Source organism: Podarcis vaucheri (genome assembly GCF_965113315.1).
Source record: "Podarcis vaucheri genome assembly, chromosome: 2".
Classification (NCBI taxonomy): domain Eukaryota; kingdom Metazoa; phylum Chordata; class Lepidosauria; order Squamata; family Lacertidae; genus Podarcis; species Podarcis vaucheri.
Genome location: NC_138760.1, coordinates 14,155,176 through 14,178,513, shown reverse-complemented (window position 1 = coordinate 14,178,513; position 23,338 = coordinate 14,155,176). Strand labels below are relative to the sequence as shown.

The 23,338-nt window shown below is 47.7% G+C and overlaps 1 protein-coding gene across 3 annotated transcripts in view; it reads left to right on the top strand.

Moving 5' to 3' along the window:
- Positions 1 to 23,338, top strand: part of COL2A1 (collagen type II alpha 1 chain) — a 108,836-nt gene that overhangs the window by 50,437 nt on the left and 35,061 nt on the right. For all 3 annotated transcript variants that reach the window (XM_082212374.1, XM_082212373.1, XM_082212372.1), the window contains 10 exons: positions 2,624 to 2,722; positions 5,427 to 5,471; positions 5,689 to 5,787; positions 9,548 to 9,601; positions 13,230 to 13,337; positions 15,256 to 15,309; positions 17,239 to 17,337; positions 20,866 to 20,919; positions 22,203 to 22,301; positions 23,126 to 23,179. In XM_082212374.1, the coding sequence (XP_082068500.1) occupies positions 2,624 to 2,722; positions 5,427 to 5,471; positions 5,689 to 5,787; positions 9,548 to 9,601; positions 13,230 to 13,337; positions 15,256 to 15,309; positions 17,239 to 17,337; positions 20,866 to 20,919; positions 22,203 to 22,301; positions 23,126 to 23,179 (765 nt within the window). The remainder of the gene's footprint in view (positions 1 to 2,623; positions 2,723 to 5,426; positions 5,472 to 5,688; positions 5,788 to 9,547; positions 9,602 to 13,229; positions 13,338 to 15,255; positions 15,310 to 17,238; positions 17,338 to 20,865; positions 20,920 to 22,202; positions 22,302 to 23,125; positions 23,180 to 23,338) is intronic.

Here is a 23,338-nt window from a genome sequence, read left to right as displayed (position 1 = left end):
GTCAATATGTATCAGGGACACGGGTGGCTCTGTGGTCTAAACCACTGAGCCTAGGGCTTGCCGATCAGAAGGTCGGCGGTTCGAATCCCCGTGACGGGGTGAGCTCCCAGCTCCTGCCAACCTAGCACTTCGAAAGCACGCCAAAGTGCAAGTAGATAAATAGGTACCGCTCCGGCGGGAAGGTAAACGGTGTTTCCGTGTGCTGCTCTTGTTCGCCAGAAGCAGCTTAGTCATGCTGGCCACGTGACCCGGAAAAACTGTCTGCGGACAAATGTCGGCTCCCTCGGCCAGTAAAGCGAGATGAGCGCCACAACCCTAGAGTTGTCCGCGACTGGACTTAACGGTCAGGGGTCCCTTTACCTTTACCTTAGTCAATATGTGGAACTAGTAAGCTTCCATAATAAGTCACATGTGGTCTGAAAAACATGTTGAGAAGTCCCCCCTGGCCTCTCTTGCCCATGATTGACTTTGATTTGAGGACATACAAGGAATATATCTGGTCTTGGATGTTATCAAAGAAACGTTGGCAACTGAATGCCTCTTCACTCCCACATTCAGCTGGCAGTGTTTATTGTATGATTTGTTCTTATTCTTCTTTCTGTGGGTTTTTTTTTTGCCTGTGCATGCTCCCCTTCAAATGTTACAAGAAGCCACACCGCCTGATTTAAGTAATGAGTGCACCTAGCACAGGGTTCAGCAACCTTTTTCAGCTGTGGGCCAGTCCACCGTTCCTCAGACCTTGTGGGGGGCCGGACTATATTTTTTGGGGGAAGTGAACGAATTCCTATGCCCCACAAATAACCCAGAGATGCATTTTAAATAAAAGCACACATTCTACTCATGTAAAAACACCAGGCAGGCCCCACAAATAACCCAGAGATGCATTTTAAATAAAAGCACACATTCTACTCATGTAAATACATGCTGATTCCCGGACCGTCCACGGGCCGGATTTAGGAGGCGATCTGGCCCCCGGGCCTTAGTTTGCCTACCCTTGGCCTAGCACCTAGCAGTGCTTGTTTTGATGATGTTTGAAGCCCTTCTTGGTTAAAATGCCACCTGGACAAGAGATACCGTGGCAGTCAAATTCTGATTGCATTTTGCCATGGTCGTGAAAGGAGCTCAGGTTTTGTCCAAAGGGTCAAGTCAAGCGGGGGTGTGTGTGTGTGTGCGCGCGCGCTGTGTTTCTCCTCTGTCTGTGGCATGAGTGGTATGCACTTCAAAATCTCCAGACAGCATATCGGGTTTCCTTAATGGTGGGGCCTTTCAGGGTATGGTGGACAAGAGGGAGATGGGAGAGAGAGTCCTTTGGGAATTCCCATTACTACTGGTGAGAATGGGTTAGGGTTGCTAATCTCCCTGAGGACTGGTTTCTATGGTAACCAGACAGTGAAGAGGCAGTAGGGGAGAGGGGGAACGAGGCCGTTTGTGGGATATCTGACAGCGGGCCTTCAATCATAATCAGCGTCCTCATTATAAAAAGATGATGTGGGGAGCCTTCTGAAGAGGAGGGTCGCGCATTAGTAAGATGCGCAAAGCAAGAGAAAGAGCAGAGCACAACTGTTCCATAAGGAATAGCTGTTTTCACAGAGGGCGCTTCTGAGAGCACCTAAGGCAGGAATCAATACTGAACAAAATACAAATAAATAGAGTGAAAAGTAAAGGAAGGAGCTGTCCATCTTGTGTACAGTTCAGTGAACTCTTCATCCTTGTAACAATAGCAAGAGATAGCATGTAGTGGTGGCCACTTAAAACCGGCTCCCCATAATAATAATAATAGTAATAATGATGATGATGATAATAATAATTTATTATTTATACCCCGCCCATCTGGCTGGGTTTCCCCAGCCACTCTGGGCGGCTTCCAACAGAACACTAAAATACAATAACCTATTAAACATTAATAGCTTCCCTAAACAGGGATGCCTTCAGATGTCTTCTAAAAGTTTGGTAGTTATTTTTCTCTTTGACATCTGGTGGGAGGGCGTTCCACAGGGCGGGCGCCACTACCGAGAAGGCCCTCTGCCTGGTTCCCTGTAACTTGGCTTCTCGCAGGGAGGGAACCGCCAGAAGGCCCTTGGCACTGGTGTCTGGGCAGAACGATGGGGGTGGAGACGCTCCTTCAGATATACTGTACCGAGGCCATTCAGGGCTTTAAAGGTCCACACCAACACTTTGAATTGTGCTCGGAAACGTACTGAGAGCCAGTGTAGGCCTTTCAAGACCGGTGTTATATGGTCTCGGTGGCCGCTCCCAGTCACCAGTCTAGCTGCTGCATTCTGGATTAGTTGTAGTTTCCGGGTCACCTTCAAAGATAGCCCCACATAGAGCGCATTGCAGTAGTCCAAGTGAAAGATAACTAGAGCATGCACCACTCCCCATTAATATGGAGTCCTAATGGTGTAAAATCTAGAAATGCAGAAAGGTGGAACAGAAAGTGTCAGGCCCCAAGGACACATAGCTCAAAGACTGAGAGCGTTAGGCAGGCTTCTTGGACAATAGCCCAGCATTTGACGGTCACCATAAGTTATGAAGCATCCGGGTCTACTTCTTGTGGCATCCTAGTGGATACTTTGTCATGTTTCCCTTTGACCTCTTAATGTTCCTTCTCATATTTGTGCAGGGTGAAGCTGGCCCCACTGGCGCTCGTGGCCCTGAGGGCGCCCAAGGCTCTCGTGGTGAATCCGGAACCCCTGGCTCTCCTGGTCCATCGGGAGCTCCCGTAAGTACCTGGTTCTTCTGGCGAGAACCAGAATTTCCAGGGGGGCATGGAGATGGTTTAGCTTTATTAGGGCATCATTAAAAGATTTCCACATCTTTTCCTTCTGAGGCCCCCTAACTCAAAGGTGGCTAACCTTTCTCAAGCTGAGGGCCATACTGACCCATGGTCAGCCCTTCAGACGCTGTGGGTCAAATTGGGCATGGCCAAAGTGTAAAACATGGCTGTGACCAAAAGCATTACAGCGGTACCTCTGGTTGTGAACGGGATCCATTCCAGAGGCCCGTTCGCAACATGAAAAGAACGGAACCCGTGTCTCTGTGTCTGCGCACGCGCTGGTCACGATTCGCCGCTTCTGTGCATGCGTGTGATGTCATTTTGCGCTTCTGTGCGAGTGGCGAAACCCGGAAGTAACCCGTTCCGTTACTTCCGGGTCTCCCCAAGACGCAACCTGAAAACGCGCAACCTGAAACAAACGTAACATGAGGTATGACTGTAATTTTGTTTTCAGAAACAAATTTGGGTGCCCTGGGGGCATGTCATAACAACATTTTCACATCACAGAACCACAGCAGGAGAGCAGGGGGAATGCCCAGTTTAAAATTTTATGATTTTAAAAGAAGTATTACTGTTATTATTTTTATAAATGGCAAAGGGGAGGCAGCTGAATCACCTTTCAACTGATTGTCTGTGCTGTCAATGAACAGCATGGTGGTGCTTTGAAGCCCAGTCCATAGGCGCCGACTCCATGGGGCCTGAGGGGGCTCGAGCCCCCTCAAAAAATTTTTTGGGGGGGCTCAGCCCCCCCAATAATCTCGGGCGCCCTTCCAGCAGAGCGCCGCCGCCGTTCCCCGCCTCCTCCCCACCTGCTCCCTCGCCAGCCAGCCAGCCAGCCGCGCGCCCTAGTCGGAGAGCCCCGGCCGTCCCCCGCGAGATTAGGGAATCCCCGGGGGCGGGGGCTCCTGCCTCGCTGCTTCGCAGCACCACCGCCACTGCCAAGGCACTGCCGGGGGGAATTTCCTTCCTCCTGGCAGTTTCAGCGGTTTAGGGCCGGAGCGGAGGGGGCTCGCCCTCTCTTCTCCGGCTAGCCCCACGTTTCCCGCATATCAGCTGTTCCGGAGCTGATTAATAGGCGCAGCACGCTCTCCCCTATTCGCTCACGAGGAGGCGGTGCCACTTTATTTGCATATTCATGAGCTTATTTATTATTCATGAGCTTTCCCGGGCCCCCCCAATATTTTTTATAAGTCCGCGTCCCTGGCCCAGTCTGTCAGCTGGTTGTCACGACAAAGTGCCATGCACACCACGCGTTGTGCAAATGGGTCACCTGATGTCATCAGGTGACCGACAGCTGGGCTGGCCAGATCCAGTTATTCATGCTGCATTACAGTGTCACAGTGGGAGGCTATGGGAGCAGTCAGTAATTCAGAGAGAGAGAGAGAAGAGCTGAAATATGGAAATCTTTTAGAGGAGCATTGGGAGCCACAAAAAAACAAACCTTGTTAGCATCACATTGTGGGACCCATTGCGGCACTTTATAATAATTGTTGCTTTTAAATGACAAAACCACATAGTTTCAACGGTGTAGGAACCAATTTGACCTGGAAAAACATGCCTAGCTATTTGGTTGGGGCACTGTTCTGTAGAGTATATAGAATAATGGTAATCCAGCTCTATGATCGTAGAATTGTAGAGTTGAAAGGGACCCTAAGAGGCATCTAATCCAGTCCTCTTCAGTGCCGTGATTGGCTTGGTTGACACATTCCACTTAGCAAGTGGAGAAAGGCACCTGCTGGATAGTCTTACCTCACCTGAATAAAAGTGTTGTCCAAGTACTTCTACCGGGACGCGAGTGGCTCTGTGGTCTAAACCACAGAGCCTAGGGTTTGCCGATCAGAAGGTCGGCGGTTTGAATCCCCACGACGGGGTGAGCTCCCGCTGCTCTGTCCCAGTTCCTGCCAACCTAGCAGTTCAAAAGCACGTCAAAGTGCAAGTAGATAAATAGGTACTGCTCCGGCGGGATGGTAAACAGCGTTTCCATGCGCTCTGGCTTCCGTCATGGTGTCCCATTATGGCAGAAGCGGTTTAGCCATGCTGGCCACATGACCCAGAAAGCTGTCTGTGGACAAATGCCGGCCTGAAAGCGAGATGAGTGCTGCAACTCCATAGTCATTTTTGACTAACTTAACTGTCCAGAGGTCCTTTACCTTACGTTTAGCAAGTACTTCTAGCTGTGGTGTGAGGGCAAAATTATCCTTGAGGAAGAAATCATCCTTAACTGACAAATCATTTCTAATCAGGTATAGGGTTCAACTTGATTATTCTGTGGTTATTTACTCTTTTTCTTCCCCCAGTAGATATATGCAAAAATATTCCCTGATTTCCCAGCTGCTTGTGTTTTAACCAGCAATGGGAAGTGAACTAGGTGTAAATACAGGAACCACCAGCAGATGGCAGCACCAAGTCAGGAAGACTACTAAATGTTTGGTGACCTACTAACTTTCCCCATGAAGAATATGGATGTGCTTTCTTTCCAGACTCACCATTCTCGGTACTCTTATCCCTTTTCTGAAGGGAAAAAAAGACCCATGCTTTAATAATCTGTCCATTAATATATTGGGTAGCCCTCTGGGAAGGAAACATGGTAGGGAGCAAGTCAACCATTTATTGGAAAGAGGTTTGATCAATGCCTTCTTTTTGTTTTTAGGGCAACCCTGGAACTGATGGGATCCCTGGTGCCAAAGGATCAGCGGTGAGTGCCACATTACTTGGGTGCGTGGAGATGCATTTGAAAGGGAGAACTGATGTTGTCTGCAGAAGATCTAGTAAATGTTCAATAACCTCTGCCCATCACATGAACAGTATCGACCAAGAACCTGTACAATAGTTTGCCGAGTAATTTGCTGTTCCTCAGACCCCCTGCACTTTCCCCCTCCTGTCCTTAATTGCTTTCTCGATTCTGTCCATAGGGTGCTCCTGGCATTGCTGGCGCTCCGGGATTTCCTGGCCCACGTGGACCACCTGGGCCTCAAGGTGCAACTGGGCCTTTGGGTCCCAAAGGCCAGGCGGTAAGAAACCCAAACCAATGCAAAACTTCAAGGTGTCTGACTCTCCAGACTGATGATCCTGTGCTCAAAGTTACTAGGCATAACTTCTGTCGAGATCTCCGCTCGGCCAAGCTGATAAAGCTCATTTTCTTCCCCCAAGTCCTTTGGAATCGCCTCCCGACGTATTTAACAACCTGAGCCTTTGATAAGGCTCCAAGGCATGTTCCATTCAGCAGAGTTTCCAGCACAGGAAAGAGATGAGAGGTTTGGGCTACATTGCAAAGATTTTTATTATCCTAACTACGCAGAGAGCAAAGACACATCCTCTCTCTATGAAAGCAGAGAGCAACTGAACAAAGGAACAAAAGAAACAGGAAACCAGTAATGTCACATCCGTCTCTAGTCTCCCGTGAGACTTCCAATAGCCTGGACTGTCTCTGGAATGTAAACAGAGTCCTGTGACTCCACGCAGCTGCTCAGTGGCAAAACGGAAACTAACAACCTCTCCCCAAGGCTGATATTCACATTTTAACTAAGCTTTGGGAAAGTGGATAATAAGAGGTGAAAGTAGCTAGGAACCCACAAATTTTGCCTGGCTTTTGTAGCCAGTCATTATCGATGATCAGCCCTAACCCTGCCAGTCCCCTGATTTTTTTGCCATGTGGAGAGGTCAGTATTTCAGTGCACATGGGGCTTCAGAAACACTTGGGTTAAAGGACATGGTTCAGTTGTAGAGTACCTGCTTTGTATATAGAAGTTCAGATAGAGCTGGGAATGTCCCCTGCCTTAAACCCTGGATAACTACTACCAGTCAGTGTAGACAATACTGAACTAGATGGACCAACCGTCTGACTTGGTATAAGGCAGCTTCCTATGTTGGATGTGGTGAGAAATTATTTTGGTGTATCAGTCTAACTGCATCCTTAGTTCCCCTTAGTTCTCTGTGCCCAGCACAAAGGGAGAGTCCTTGAACCTCAGAGCTCTCTGTGATACGCAGAGAAGCAGAGGCACCTTTCACTCTGTGCTGAGCAACGAAAAGCAAGCGGCTTCTAGATAGAGAATATATTATGGAGGAGTTTGTGGGGGAGCCTCAGCTGAGATGGAACCAAGCAGTCCCAGAGATGGACAGTCCGTGTTGAGAAAAAGGTGTGACAACAGCATGGAAGAATTACAGTTGTACCTTGGTTTTCGAACGGGATCCGTTCCAGAAGTCCGTTCGGATGCCGAAAACGTTCAAAAACCAAGGCGCGGCTTCCGATTGGCTGCAGGAGCTTGCTGCACTCAATCAGAAGCTGTGGAAGCGGCGTCAGATGTTCAGGTTCCAAAGAACTTTGGCAAATCAGAACACTCACTTCCGGGTATCCGGCGTTCGGGAGCCGAAACGTTCAAGTCACAAGGCGTTCAAGAACCAAGACACAACTGTACTAAAATAATGTAAGGAGATTGCATAGAAGCTAAATGAATGCTTTGCATTGCTCTTCACTGTGGAAGATGTTAGAAAGAGACCTACATCTGAACCACGTTGGGGGCATCTAAAGGACAAATGCTTCCGTGCTAGACACATATACAGGAGCAGACTGCCAGCTGAACTCTGAAGGACTTAACTTCTGAGAAAACATGCTGAGTATTCGTATACTGGTGACAAAGAGGTGCTTTGACATCTAAAACCAAACAAATCATTGGGTCTTGGGTGGCAGATGCCCAGGTATTCTTAAAGAGTTATCGTATGTGACAATTGCTTGGCTTCTAGCAAAAACATGTATCTTGTCACTAAAATCAGCTTCTTTGCCATAAAAACTGGAAGGGACACGGGTGGCGCTGTGGGTTAAAACCACAGAGCCTAGGACTTGCCGATCAGAAGGTCGGTGGTTCGAATCCCCGCGACGGGGTGATCTCTCGTTGCTTGGTCCCTGCTCCTGCTAACCTAGCAGTTCCAAAGCACGTCAAAGTGCAAGTAGATAAATAGGTACCGCTGTGGCGGGAAGGTAAACGGCGTTTCCGTGTGCTGCTCTGGTTCGCCAGAAGTGGTTTAGTCATGCTGGCCACATGACCCGGAAGTTGTACGCCGGCTACCTCAGCCAATAAAGTGAGATGAGCACCGCACCCCAGAGTCGGTCACGACTGGACCTAATGGTCAGGGGTCCCTTTACCCTTTATCTTTACCCCTTGCAGCTCTTTGGTAGTGTCCCACAAGTATGCAGTTGTGAGATAAGAGGAGAGATTTTCTTGCGCTGATGGGATCTGACCTTTCAGTGATTCCCCAGGCAGGGTATCTTGAGGTCATGATGAATAGCTCACTGCAAATGTTGACAGTGTGATGTGCCAGTGAAAAAAAGACAAATTAGGGATTATTGGCAAAGGGGTCAAAAGTTGAATCGGATATGGTCACATTGGGAATTCTGTGTACAGTGGTGCCTCGCAAGACGAAATTAATTCGTTCCGCAAGTTTTTTCTTCTTGCGGGTTTTTCGTCTTGCGAAGCACGGTTTCCCATAGGAATGCATTGAAAATCAATTAATGCGTTCCTAGGGAAACCGCTTGCCAGGCTGGCGGTGCGGAGAAGGGCTTTTCTCCCCACCGCAAGCCTTCAGGACAGGTACGGGAACAGAGGGGAAGGCGCGCAGCGCTTTCCCTCTGTTCCCGGGGCTTGCGTGGGAGGAGGGTTTTTCCTCTCCACCGCCAACATTCAGAACAGCATTCTGAATGTTGGCGGTGGGAAGGAAAACCCTCCTCCCACCCCAAGTCTTCAGAAAAGCCATCCGATGCCGGGCGGCGGGAGAAGGTGTCCCCCCTCCGCATCGGAGCTTCGTCCCGATGCCGCGCGGCGGGAGGAGGCGTTCCCCCTCCCCCGCCCGGGATCGGAGCTTCGTCCCGATGCCGCGCGGCGGGAGGAGGCGTTCCTCCTTCCCCGCCCGGCATCGGAGCTTCGTCCTGATGCCGCGCGGCGGGAGGAGGCGTTCCCCCTCCCCCGCCCAGGATCGGAGCTTTGTTCCAATGCCGCGCGGCGGGAGGAGACGTTTCCCCTCCCCCGCCCGGGATCGGAGCTTCGTTCCGATGCCGCGCGGCGGGAGGAGGCGTTCCCCCCCTGCCAGCATCGGAGCTTCGTTCCGAAGCTGGCGGCGGGAGGAGGTCCGAGGACAGTGGGGAAGACGTGCTGCGCTTCCCTATGGGCTGTCGTCTTGCGAAGCAAGCCCATAGGGAAATTCGTTTTGCGAAGCGCCTCCAAAACGGAAAACCCTTTCGTCTAGCGGGTTTTCCGTCTTGCGAGGCGTTCGTCTTGCGGGGTACCACTGTACAGCTCTGTTTACCTAAGTTCAGAAAATCTGTCTGATAGTGAGGATATCCACACCTGCTAAGGGATGAGGTCGATTCTGGATTTTTGTGGTGCATGTTTGAAGACCTAGACACGTGGTTGTGAAACAGAAGTGAGCTTGAATACAACAACAGAAACCACCAGCTGTAGCACATGCTGTTAGGAGACTTCGAAAGCTAAACTGGTGATTCTTTCTATTTAGAATCTTCTCTTTCCCACGCCTCCCAATTTTCATTCATCAGTGTTTCCCTTCCCATACTCCGTATTATCCCAGTCCTTCTGCCACTTGTCCAGCCTGGTGTTGGGTCTCTGCCCTTCTATTCAAAGGAATGCACTGTTGAAACACCCTTTGGATGTTTCAACACAGAGGATCCTGAGTTGGAAATTCTGCTGAACAGATCAGCAAGTAGCTTGACGTGATAATAGGCGCTCGACTACTCTTAATATGTTTCCTTTTCTTTCTCTATAGGGAGAACCTGGGATTGCAGGCTTCAAAGGTGAACAAGGTCCCAAGGGTGAACCTGTAAGTATTTGATGACGTGCCTTTATACCTGGCATGCTGTCTCATCTTTGGATGTACCATATTTACTCAAGTCTAATGCAACATTGAATCTAATGCGCACCTCGATTTTCAGAACTGTGAAACCAAAAAAAGGTATTTGCTGGCAAATGTAAATGTGCCATCAAATCTAATGGGCACCTTAATTTTCGCAACGTAATTTGGCCAAAAAAGGTGAGCATTAGATTCGAGTAAATATGGTATCACATGCTCCCCGTTCATCCTCTACACTAGGAGTGGCTACCTTTTTTCGATCCAGGGGCCACATTGACTCTCAGCCACCCCTCCAAGGGCCATATGCCAGTTGTGGGTGTGGCTATTTATTTTATTTATTTATTGAATTTATATACCGCCTTATAACTGGAGGTCTCAGGGCAGTTCACAGAAAAGATAATATATAAAATAAAAATAAAAACAATAATCCAATAACACCCCCCAAAAAACAATAACACCTTCTAGCTACCCCTGCTCTGGGCATTAGGGTGGATGCACTGAGCAATCTGATATGAGTTTCAGGGCCATCTGCCAGCTACTACCGGCATGTACACTGTGGTAGCCTGTCAGTAGCCCACGTCATGGTATGTGCACCCAGGGCTTCTGGCGGAGGGGGAATTCTGCTGCGTCATAATCCCCTCCAGCTGCACGGTTCAGAAATTAGAATTCCTTTGCCCCCAGACTACACATGGCAAGGGAGAAGGTTAATGCCCACCTTTCCTCCTTCTGGGCTTTGTACTTTCACGTATGGGTGCCTTGCTCTATGAAATCCAGTATAAAAATCTGAAAATGACTGCAGTTCAGTTCTACTCGTGGATTTTCCATGCTATTCTCTGTGCAAATGAAATGCTTATATGTGGCTGTCTGGCAGAGCCAAACATGGGACAGGACACCAGCAGAGGACACATAGCCACAAGCTATCTACATGTAGATTGTAAATTCATTAGGGCCAGTTCATTGTTAACTGTTTTACTGCTGCAGAGGTCATCTGGGGGGTGGGGATGACGCCGCCGCACAATTGTATCATGTCACTTTGAAACAGCATGCTGATTTAATCGGGTGCTGCCAGGAGCTTGCGCCTTTGGCAAGGGCTTGGCTGAATGGTGAAACAAATGTCTTGCATTCAGATGGTCCCAGGCTCAGTCCCCACATATCCATTTAAAAAGGTCTTGGGTAGCAGGGCTGAGAAAGAACGTGGCTTGAGTCCTTGCAGTGCCACTGACGCTAGTCAAAGAGTAAATTTGACTAGGTAGATCAATGGTCTGATGTTTCATATGGGCAAATGCTTCCCCATTTGTGCAGTGCTTCCCCAAACCTGGGTCTCCAGCTGTTTTTGGACTACAACTCCCATCACCCCTAGGTAGCAAGACCAACGGTCAGGGATGGTGGGAATTGCAGTCCGAAAACAGCTGGAGACTAGGTTTGGTAAACACTAGTTTATAGCCTTTGTTGTTGTTTAGTCGTTTAGTCATGTCTGACTCTTTGTGACCCCATGGATCAGAGCACGCCAGGCACTCCTGTCTTCCGCTGCCTCCCGCAGTTTGGTCAGACTCATGCTGGTAGCTTTGAGAACACTGTCCAACCATCTCATCCTCTGTCGTCCCTTCTCCTTGTGCCCTCCATCTTTCCCAACATCAGGGTCTTTTCCAGGGAGTCTTCTCTTCTCATGAGGTGGCCAAAGTATTGGAGCCTCAGCTTCAGGATCTGTCCTTCCAGTGAGCACTCAGGGCTGATTTCCTTCAGAATGGATAGGTTTGATCTTCTTGCAGTCCATGGGACTCTCAAGAGTCTCCTCCAGCACCATAATTCAAAAGCATCAATTCTTTGGCTATCAATCTTCTTTATAGCCTATCTGGTATAATAAAGGATCTCTGTGCCCATCTCCCCTGCTTGCTTTCTGGGAAGGAATAAGGCTCGGCCATCTCCCCTGCCAGTCCCTTTGGCTAAAAATTCTGCCCTATGGGTGGCCTGGGGCTTGGCAAACAATGGCTGCCCTGTTGCTTCTGGGTCCCCCACTCTTTAATGCTTGGCACTGATGTCGTTCTGTGCTGAACACTGCTTCATTTTCCATTCTGAAAATGAGGAGATAATGCTCAGCAGGTTGGCATCAGAGGCCTTCAAAGAGTCCCTTACAGTAGTGTGTGTGCTTCAGCAGAAGGCCTGCTGGGTTTAGTGAAGCTGTTCCAGTTTAAACAAACTAAGTGGTTCTCTGGCACATCAGCTTCCATAGATGTGAGACAGTTCATCCAACAGGATGTCAGGAGGGCTTCCACATCCCATGGCTGTGCAGAATCATGTATATTTATTCAGCCTTTATTGGCATAATGTAGACAATAAATTAACATACCAATGAACCATCCATAAACCATTAGTAATGCAGACATAAAATGTCTAAAAGACACGATAGCCGCCATTAAGTAAAATTAAGAAGCTTTAAATTTGACTTTTAAAATCTCGGCAAAATATCCTGAAACAATCTCAGTAGTTTTGGGAATATCATCCCTCAATAGATAATGGATTGCAATTTTTTTGCAAGTAGATAATATTAGCTTCATGTATATTTTGGCTAAAATAATTCAGTTGATAATACTTTTTCACCCAGCAGCACTTCAAGGTTGAAATCTAATCCCTTCTTGGGCTGGAACTTTGTCAGGATAAAATTTAATGGAATTGCCATTAATGGTCCCAGTTTATTGGGCACTGGAAGAGAGCCAGTGTTGGGGTAGTGGTTAGAGTTGTCAGGGTAGGACTAAGGAGACCTGGGTTCAAATCCACAGCCAGGGAACTTTGGATCTCAGATCATAGCCCACCTCACAGGGTTGTTACGAGGATAAAATGGAGTGGACTGCCTTGACGTCCTAGCAAGAAAGGGGGGGATATAAATGCAGCAAATCAATAAATAGTTTGCAGCCAGGAAAAAAGGATAGTGACCTCTGTTTCCTGCCTTGTAAGCCACTTGCCCCAAATTACCTTTCTGTTGCCATGGCTATTTGCATTGTTCTCTCATCAGACTCTGAGGTCACTTCCTGGTGATGCCTTATTGTCTCTTTAAGACAGTATACCTTTCAACGCAGTCTGTCGCAGTCTTACTCTCCTGTAAGTGCCGTGAATCTGGGCCCGAAACCTGTTGTTGGGATACTGCCAGGGAGATAAAGTCCATCATGGCCCCCAAGCCGGCTGCCGGACGATCCATCGATCTCCCATAGTCACGCAGTATGAGCGAGTAGCGACACGAGTTTCCTGGAAATACCATGCCACATTCCAGGGCTCATGCACACTCTTATCAGCAGATAATGCACAGCCAGAAGTTGCACTCAGGAGAGCATTATTTACAAGCTTTTATTCAGCGTTGATCAGAACAAAGAAAGACATGACTGTTCTGCGTCAGTGTCTCCGACAGAGAGAGAAACGAAAGCAATAGCAAACTTAAACATCCTGTGAACAGGAATTACGCAGGCTGTGACACAAACATCCTGCTCCCTTTTAAGGTGGAACGGAAATATCCTAACAGGCTGACCATTGGTAGGGCTTGGCATAAAATGATGAAGGGGCTCAAAGAGTGACTAAGCCCGTATGTTCTGTTCCCCGCTGACCCCAGGGACCTTCAGGCCCACAAGGAGCTCCTGGACCAGCTGGAGAAGAAGGCAAGAGAGGTGGCCGTGGTGAGCCAGGAGCTGCAGGGCCCATTGGACCACCTGGAGAGAGGGTAGGTGACATCGTTTGGGGGCAAGGAACCTTCCTACATGAAGAGCAGAGGGCTGTCTTCTTTGTGGGGGGAAGCCATTGAGCCATATGGCTCAAACCCCTGCCAATAGGCTTGCTTTGGAACTTGGAATGTGCCCTGTGGGGTGCCCAACATAATGCAGAAGGTGATGGAAGAACTTTGCTTTACTGCCGTCTCTGTGGCATACCAGGGGCAAGCTGCTACCTCTTGCTCAGCTTTCAGCAGGTGTGGGCAGGGGGAAGGTGAGTGGTCGTTGTAATGGAGTATAGAGTAAGGTTACCAGACGTCCCTGTTTCCTGGGGACAGTCCCCAGATTTACAAATCAGTCCCTTGACAAAATCCGTTGAAGTTGAAAAGTGTCCCTGGATTCATTGAAAAAATCTGGTATAGTAGTATAGAGCTGCATTGAAGAATTGCCTGTGGGCTCAAAGGACCAGGAAGAGCTAGAGAGTGTACCAGGAAGCCATTAGAGAAGCAGGGATCACAAGTAGCAGGGGGCAGACTCTGAGACGGGAGGAGCTGAGCACAGAATGGTGGGATGCTGCTGAGAGATGGGTGAGGGACTGTCCTGGGCTCTGGAAGTGGGAGGTGAGATGGAGCACGAATGAAGCTTGAAGGGCCAAGCAAGGAATGATTACACTTTGAACAATTTCTTCATTAAGATGCATGGGGGCAGGTGAGTCCTGACCCTAAAAGTGCAGCGGTCCTTTGGGAATTGTAGCATAGCCACCACTGCAGTACATAGCCCGAGACCCAGCCTGATGAAACGCCCAATGGCTTGCACAGTGGATCTTATTGTTCACCTTTTTGGCACAGAGTATACCCTCAACAGGGACGCGGGTGGCGCTGTGGGTTAAACCACTGAGCCTAGGACTTGCTGATCAGAAGGTCAGCGGTTCAAATCCCCACGACAGGGTGAGCTCCCGTTGCTCGGTCCCTGCTTCTGCCAACCTAGCAGTTCGAAAGCACGTCAAAAGTGCAAGTAGATAAATAGGTACCGCTCCGGCGGGAAGGTAAACAGCATTTACGTGCGCTGCTCTGGCTCGCCAGAAGCGGCTTAGTCATGCTGGCCACATGACCCGGAAGCTGTACGCCGGCTCCCTTGGCCAATATAGTGAGATGAGCGCCGCAACCCCAGAGTCGGTCACGACTGGACCTAACGGTCAGGGGTCCCTTTAGCTTTATACTCTCAGCAGTTGAGCTGCAGCCAGTCATGGCTGTTTGAAGAGTGAACCTCTCTAACACCCCTGTTTGCAAATGTGTGTGTTGTATTTACACTTCACATCACAAAGGGCACTTCCAGACTTTTGACGGTTTTGGGGTGGGGTTGAGACGCATACCAACAAATTCAAGTTGCACGATTGCAGCTGATTTGGTGCTCTTGTTGAACTCGCCTGCTTCCTCTTAAAACTGGACTTTGAGCAAGAAGGAAAGTGATAGGGAAATGTCCTGGGAAAGTGTGCCTAGTGCTCTATTGTCTCACCTACCTGCAAACCTTGTGCAGACCAGGATGAATGCTCAATGAACAGGAAGTGACCTTATTTGAAGTGGACTTTAGAGTATTAGGAATTCTGTTGCACAAACCCTCTTTACCTAGAATGGGTTATAGTATATGGATACAGAACAAAGCCCTGCAGAAGCTTAGCAAGTACTGCAGGACTTTGTCACCTGTCTAGTGGTTGTATAATATTGGGTCACTTGGTGGCTATAGCACCCCTAGTAGTTCTTGTTTGTGCTGCTTCCTTGTGCTATATGAGCCATGCCTTTTAAACTGAAGATGTCCACAGTTCCTGGTTTACTCCTTGCTATTGGCAATGCTTCCTAGTGTCCTTCCCAGCTTCCTGAACTGTTGCACTCCTTGACTTACTAGGTTATGTTATCATTGCTTTCTTGTTTTTAGGGTGCTCCCGGAAACCGTGGCTTCCCAGGTCAGGATGGATTGGCCGGTCCCAAGGTGAGCATTTGGGCCTGACGTACTTCCATCTGAATGAAAGGACAAATTTGGGAGGGTTAAGAGTGAATTTAGATGCCCTTTCCTGCTTCCTTTCTCTGTGTTGTATAGGGTTCTTTGACTGCTTCTTTGAAGGAGCGATGTTTTCTCCTGTGTGCTTTGCTCTAGAATAGACATAGGACACCTGTGCCCCTCCACTATTACTGGATTACAGCTCCCATCATCCCTGACTGTTATATATGCTTGCTTGGACTGATGAGAGTTGGGAGTCCAGAAACATTGGCGGTGGGACGGGACACAGGTTAAGTCAACTTTATTCTGTAACAAATGGAATTTGGAGATCCTTGATAAGAAATTTTAAGCCCCTGAGTTGGGTCTCAGAGCATAAGTTTCTGTGTTTCTAGTAAAGCTTTCTTTTAAATGTTTTTGTAACCTCAAATATTACCGTATTTTTCGCTCTATAACACGCACCCGACCATAACACGCACATAGTTTTTAGAGGAGGAAAATCCGTAGGCATGCCACCTGTAGGCATTCCCTCCATAGCACACACAGACATTTCCCCTTACTTTCTAGGAGGAAAAAAGTGAGTGTTATGGTGCAAAAAATACGGTATTTCATCAAAGCCATGTTGGAGCTCTATTTTTTAAAATTTTATTTATTTCATAAAAATTATATACTTATGATAATAATTATAATGAATTTGTTATACCCTGGCCATCTTACTGGGTTGCCCCAGTGAAACATCTTACATTAAAAACTGTCTTCAGAAAATTGTGTAATTGTTCATCTCTGACATCTGATGGGATTGATTGTAGAAAACCTTCAAAGTGGTTTACAAAAATGATTAAATGATCGCTAAAAAATTTACAACTGTAATTTAAAACATACAGAAGCTTAAAACCAAGTGAAATAGACTAAAATAAATTAAAACTCCTACAAACCTTCTAAACATCTGGGTAGTCTTGTCTGAGTAAGAATGTCTTCAACGGGCACCAAAAGGAATGCATTGAAGGCACCGGCCTGAAATCAGTAGGCAGGGAGCTCCAATATTTTGGTGCTGCCATACTAAACAATCGAGTTCTTACAGATGTGGTGTGGGTATTATGTGGCACTTTTACCTGTTCCGATTGAAGCGGTCGAGTGGGCACATACGGGGTAAATGACTCACAGATGTTAAATTTGAATGGTCTGCAAATAGTCAGAGCAGCCAAAGTTAATTGAATGAATCAAGATCAGCTACAGCATTGGTTTTTCCATGATATGGGCAGCCCCAAAATGAAAGTGCAGGGACGCGGGTGGCGCTGTGGGTTAAACCACAGAGCCTAGGACTTGCCGATCAGAAGGTCGGCAGTTCGAATCCCTGCGACAGGGTGAGCTCCCGTTGCTCGGTCCCTGCTCCTGCCAACCTAGCAGTTTGAAAGCACGTCAAAGTGCAAGTAGATAAATAGGCAAGAAGGTAAACGCCGTTTTCCGTGTGCTGCCCTGGTTCGCCAGAAGCAGCTTGGTCATGGTGGCCACATGACCCGGAAGCTGTACGCAGGCTCCCTCGGCCAATAAAGCGAGATGAGCGCCGCAACCCCAGAGTCGCCCGTGACTGGACCTAATGGTCAGGGGTCCCTTTACCTTTACCTTATAATGAAAGTGCAGACAGGTGTGTCTAAATTACATCTAAACTAGTTTTGAAATCAGTCATACATGCCTGCTAAAGAATTTTGGAAATGTTAGTTTGGTCTGCATTGTGTTAGTTGCATCAGCCGCACCCCTTTCACAGAAGTTGCGAAGTTCACTGTTAAAACTGGTTTGAAAATGGTTCATCAAGTGTATAGTTATAGCCATTTCCAGAGATAACCATTGACCCAAGCATCACGGGGTCTAGCCCTCCTGATTTCTCTGAGTTAATGCATTTCTTGCCTACTTTTTCCTGGGCAGGGTGCTCCCGGTGAACGCGGACCTCCTGGCCTTGGGGGTCCCAAAGGAGCCACTGGAGATCCCGGCCGTCCTGGAGAGCCTGGCTTGCCTGGCGCTAGGGTAAGACATTGCACATATGAGGGTTAAAGTGGTTTTTGCTTCCATCGCTTTGTAAAAATCCCGCTTTGACTAGAATGTTCATTCTCAGTATAAGGCCTCCCCTTCCTGTTAACAGAAGTTTATATAAACAGTGTGGGAGAACCTCAAGGCTGCGCACTTGTCATCTGAGGCCCTTCTCTCTGTTCCCTATCTCAGAGAGTGGCAACATGAGAACGGGCCTTTTTTGTGGTGGCTCCCCGGTTGTGGAATGCTCTCCCCAGAGAGGCTTGCCTGGCGCCATCATTCCATGTCTTTAGGCACCAGGCAAAAACATTCCAGGCCTATGACTATTAAATAACCTATGGCCTGTGAAAGTGTGGGGGAGGGGACTGTTGTATTATATTTTAGGCTGTCTTCCAGTATCCTTTTTATTATGCTTTTATCATGGGTGTTCTGTAATGTGTTTTTAACGTTGTACACTGCCCTGGGAACTTTTGATAAAGGGCAATATATAAATGGAACAAATAATGACAAAATGTTTCAGTGTCACAAATCACTCCACCATTAACGCTGGTTGGGTAGCTGTCTTTTCTGCAATTACGGGACAGTTTTTGATGTCTAAAGGAGGGCGGAGTCCTTTTGAAAAGCTTGACTTTATTCTAAAGTCTCTTGAGATTTCCTTCATTTCACGCAGGCTCTTCAGCCTTCATCACAGTACAGTGGTCTCTCGGGTTACATATGCTTCAGGTTACATACGCTTCAGGTTACAGACTCTGCTAACCCAGAAATAGTGCTTCAGGTTAAGAACTTTGCTTCAGGATGAGAACAGAAATCGTGCTCCGGCAGCGTGGCAGCAGCGGGAAGCCCCATTAGCTAAAGTGGTGCTTCGGGTTAAGAACAGTTTCAAGTTAAGAACAGACCTCCAGAACGTATTAAGTACTTAACACGAGGTACCACTGTAATAGTAACAGGAAGGAGATGCCACTACTTCTCAGCTTAATTCACATTCTGTAAAATGGGAATAATAATGACAGACTGCAAGTAGGCTTTCCAACTCGCTTCTGTCAGGGCTCCTATACCTTTAACATTAGGTAGATATTCTCCAGGTGAATATTCCTCATCACAGCACCTGCAGGCTGAGACGAACCTCACCAGTTCAATTTCTGCTTGCCACATGCCATTTACAGACTTGGAAGCCTGGCAGAAACGTTGGACCGCAACTGTACTGGCCCATGAGTAAACTCTGCTAGACTTTGGGGGGAGCGCTTGATGCGTTTTGTACTCCCAACTCCCATCAGCCCCGACTAGCATCAGAGAGTATGGGAAGGTAGCACATTGGCTACCCCTGCCTCTACTATCTCTTATTCTTAGGATGCCCACATTAAACTCTTTCTGCATGCATCTGTCCATTCTCAACAGCAGATGGCAGTAACAATTTGAAGCACATTTGTACAGGGACGCGGGTGGCGCTGTGGGTTAAACCACAGAGCCTAGGACTTGCCAATCAGAAGGTCGGCGGTTCGAATCCCCACGACAGGGTGAGCTCCTGTTTCTTGGTCCCTACTCCTGCCAACCTAGCAGTTCGAAAGCACGTCAAAGTGCAAGTAGATAAATAGGTACCGCTCCGGTGGGAAGGTAAACGGCGTTTCCGTGCGCTGCTCTGGTTTGCCAGAAGCGGCTTAGTCATGCTGGCCACATGACCCGGAAGCTGTACGCCGGTTCCCTCGGCCATTAAAGTGAGATGAGCACCGCAACCCCAGAGTCGGTCACGACTGGACCCTTTACCTCGGGTTACATATGCTTCAGGTTACAGATGCTTCAGGTTACAGACTCCACTCACCCAGAAATAGTACCTCGGGTTAACTTTGGATGAAAACGGAAATTGTGCAGCGGCGGCACAGCTGCAGCAGCAGCAGCAGGAGGCCCCATTAGCTAAAGTGGTGCTTCAGGTTAAGAACAGTTTCAGGTTAAGAACGGACCTCCGGAACAAATTAAGTACTTAACCCGAAGTACCACTGTACAATCATACCTCAGGTTAAATATGCTTCAGGTTGAGCGTTTTCAAGTTACGCTCCGTGGTGACCCTGAAGTAATGGAGCGTGTTACTTCCGGGTTTCGCTGCTCGCACATGTGCAGATGCTCAAAATGACGTCACGCGCATTCACGGAAGTGGCGACCCACACACGCGCATTTGCGTGTTACATTCTACTCAGGATGCGAACGGGGCTCCGGAACAGATCCCATTCGCATTCAGAGGTACCACTGTACAGTGGTGCCCCGCAAGACGAATGCCTCGGAAGACGAAAAACTCGCTAGACGAAAGGGTTTTTCAGTTTTGCATTGCTTCGCTAGACGAATTTCCCTATGGGCTTGCTTCGCAAGATGAAAACGTCTTGCGCTTTTTTCTTAAAGCCGCTTGAAGAGGCGCAGTTGCGACGGACCGTGCTTCGCAAGACGAAATACATCGCAAGACGAAAAGACTTGCGGAACAAATTATTTTCGTCTTGTATTTGGCATGTCTGTCTTAATTCCATAAGACTGGAAGGGTTAGAGAGTACCTAACAGTCTTAGAAGGAAAGAACAATCTTTTAGGATAACATGTTGAAAGTTCCTCTTATATGCAAAAGTAAAGAGCCCCATCACTGAGAATAATAAGAACGGGCAGTTCTGTTACCTCCTGTGACCCAGGACAGAGTCCAAGTTTAGAGTATCTGAGCCTGGGAGATGTTCTACCAGTGGAGCTTCTCCCCACACAGACTTGCTACTAATGGCATTTTCTCCGTCTTGTGGAGTAAGCTGTAAATCCAGTTGAGGGTGGGAAAAGCAGTGGGCAGCTAGCTTGCAGTGGCACTGCTAGGAAGCCTTGAATTTCCTTGGTTTCCCAAGGCTCAGTTCCTTCTACTTTAGCATGGTGTGCAGTGATTATCTCCTTCAAAACTTTATCATACTTTTGCTCTTCTCTCTCTTTGAGGAGCTCAGAGTGTCTAATATAATACTTCTAGGTAGTCTCCCATACAAACAACTTGTAGGACTTGTTAGCTTCTAAGGTAGTACTACATCATTGACCATTTTATTCTCTGAGCCCATTCCGGGTGCTTCAAATTCAGTTTAAAAGTGGTATGTTTCAGATTTATTAAATTTAGATTAGGAATATCCTTTGAGGAGACTTTATCATGGCCTAAGCCTCTTTTGTTTCTCTGGCCTGGGCTGAGCCTTTGACCACAGCAAAGGTGTTACAGCTGTCCCAAAGAAAGTAAATTAAGGTCGTGTTCAACTTTTACCTATTGAAATTAATGGACTTAGTTTAGTCATATTCATTAATCTGAGCGGGTTTGAGTAAAACTTAGTTGTCTGCCACCATTAGGATCTAAAATTTATTTGGCTGACAGCTTCTATTGAACCAATAGCAGAACTGATTGTTGAACCTGCATCAAAAAATAGATTAGATGAACGATTTTGGAGATATGTGTATAAATTGTATTGTTGACTGTTCAAGGAAAGAGACTGGGAAAAGGTCTTAATGGTCTGCCTTTTTCTTCTTGCATCTAGGGTCTCACTGGTCGCCCGGGTGATGCTGGTCCCCAAGGCAAAGTTGGCCCATCTGTAAGTATTTTCTTCTTGTGTCATCCAAAATAATAGGGGTGCTGAGAGCTTTGAGAAAGGAGTGATGGATCTACTATATATTTTGGAAAATTGTTGGCATCTTGGCTATGCATTTGGCCACCTCTAAAGATCTTGTAACCAAATTTTGCTCGATGGTTCTTGAGATGAAGAAGCAGGCTTTTCTTGATGTTTGGATACAATTGGACACCATTTTGAATCAAGATGATGGATGGAACTTTTCAGAATTTTTCAAAGCTGCGTAGTTTTTGTTTCGTATCTTAGAATTCCTGAGCAATGCCAGGTAAAAGACTGCGAGTTGATAATATGTAGATGAGGGTAACAGTGGTCAGTAGACAATTCGAGGAGATGGGATTCAGGAAGTAGGTGGGTGCTGACTTGCAGAATTTCTGGGGTTCGTTTCAAAGGCAAATATGGAGTTTGCAAGAGAAGTGGATGGTGGAGTCTTAGGGATGCTCAATGGAACCTTGGATATTGTATGGGTACAGACTGGAAGTCTGTGTTTGTTTATATGAGCAGCATTACTGAATGGCGAGTGGATGTTATTGCGTCATTGGTGAGCTTTTTAAAATCAAAATCACATTTGGGAACTGGAATTATCTAAGGGCACAAAAAAGCTCTAATATGCACCAATGTGCTGATTTTCCACATGGGAGCAAACAGAAAAACTCGCTCACTAATTTGTGACATTTTGCTTGACATAATAAAGGCATTGCCCTACAATAGATTGTGGATTTTTATTATGGGTTGATGCCTTTCCTTTCCTTTTTGACGTTCTGAAAGGCATCCAGCATGTCTGGGTGAAAGTAGCACTTCCATAAAGTTGGGTCCACTCTATATGGGATATATTATTTGTCTTCCCCAAGGGACGCCGGTGGTGCTGTGGGTTAAACCACAGAGCCTAGGACTTGCCGATCAGAAGGTCGGCGGTTCGAATCCCTGCGACGGAGTGAGCTCCCATTGCTCGGTCAATGCTCCTGCCAACCTAGCAGTTCGAAAGCATGTCAAAGTGCAAGTAGATAAATAGGTACCGCTCCGGCGGGAAGGTAAACTGCGCTTCCGTGCGCTGCACTAGTTTGCCAGAAGCGGCTTAGTCATCCTGGCCACATGACCCGGAAGCTGTACGCCGGCTCCCTTGGCCAATAAAGCGAGATGAGCGCCGCAACCCCAGAGTCGGTCACGACTGGACTAATGGCCAGGGGTCCCTTTACCTTTACTTCCCAGCATCATTAACAAAGCATTCCTGTTTCTCTCTCTCTCCATAGGGTGCCCCAGGTGAAGATGGGCGACCTGGCCCACCTGGTCCACAAGGTGCCCGTGGCCAGCCTGGTGTCATGGGTTTCCCAGGCCCGAAAGGTGCAAATGTAAGTAAATCTGCACTCAGCAACTATTGACACTATGACCCGAGCATCGTCACCAGGGAAGATGTTTGAGGGGAAATGGTACAAGGTTGTAACATGGAATAGTTCCACTTTGTAACTAGCACAGCAGGAAAGTCACTTAGTTATTGTCCAGGCTTGTTCTGCTGTTCCCATAAAATCATATACCTATACCCAGTGCTTTTTTTCTTTAAAAAAAATATTTAGGGGTACTCTCATTTTCCTACTCATATTGAAATACTGCCCCTCAACTTAGATTCACAAAATGTTTAGTGGTATGCGTTCCCCCATGTGCCCCCCCCCAAGCACTGCCTATACCTTTGTTATAAGGGACGCGGGTGGCGCTGTGGGTTAAACCACAGAGCCTAGGACTTGCTGATCAGGAGGTCGGCGGTTTGAATCCCCGCGACGGTGTGAGCTCCCGATGCTCGGTCCCAGCTCCTGCCAACCTAGCAGTTTGAAAGCACGTCAAAGTGCAAGTAGATAAATAGGTACCACTCCGGTGGGAAGGTAAACGGCGTTTCCGTGCGCTGCTCTGGTTCGCCAGAAGTGGCTTAGTCATGCTGGCCACATGACCCAGAAGCTGTACGCCGGCTCCCTCGGCCAATAAAGCGAGATGAGCCAGAGTCGGTCACGACTGGACCTAATGGTCAGGGGTCCCTTTACCCTTTACCTTTATACCTTGGTTATAACAACAGAGGAGAGAGCTGGACAGAAGAAGTAGAACTGGCTCTCCTCACCAGGTTGGAGGGCTCAGCTTTCTTCCAAAAGCACACCAGTGACGACTTCAGTTTTTTCTTTCCATCTAGGGTGAACCTGGTAAAGCTGGTGAGAAAGGACTTCCTGGTGCTCCTGGCCTAAGAGTAAGTGGGGTTGATTCTTGTTTCTTCCTCCCACTGCCATCTTCTCCCCACCCTGCCCTTCAATAGAGAGAAACCCAGCCTCTCTCTGCCTGAGCTGAACAGGATGCCATGCTTTGGTTCCCTCCACCCAGCTTATTGGGGTACAGTCCAGATGACATT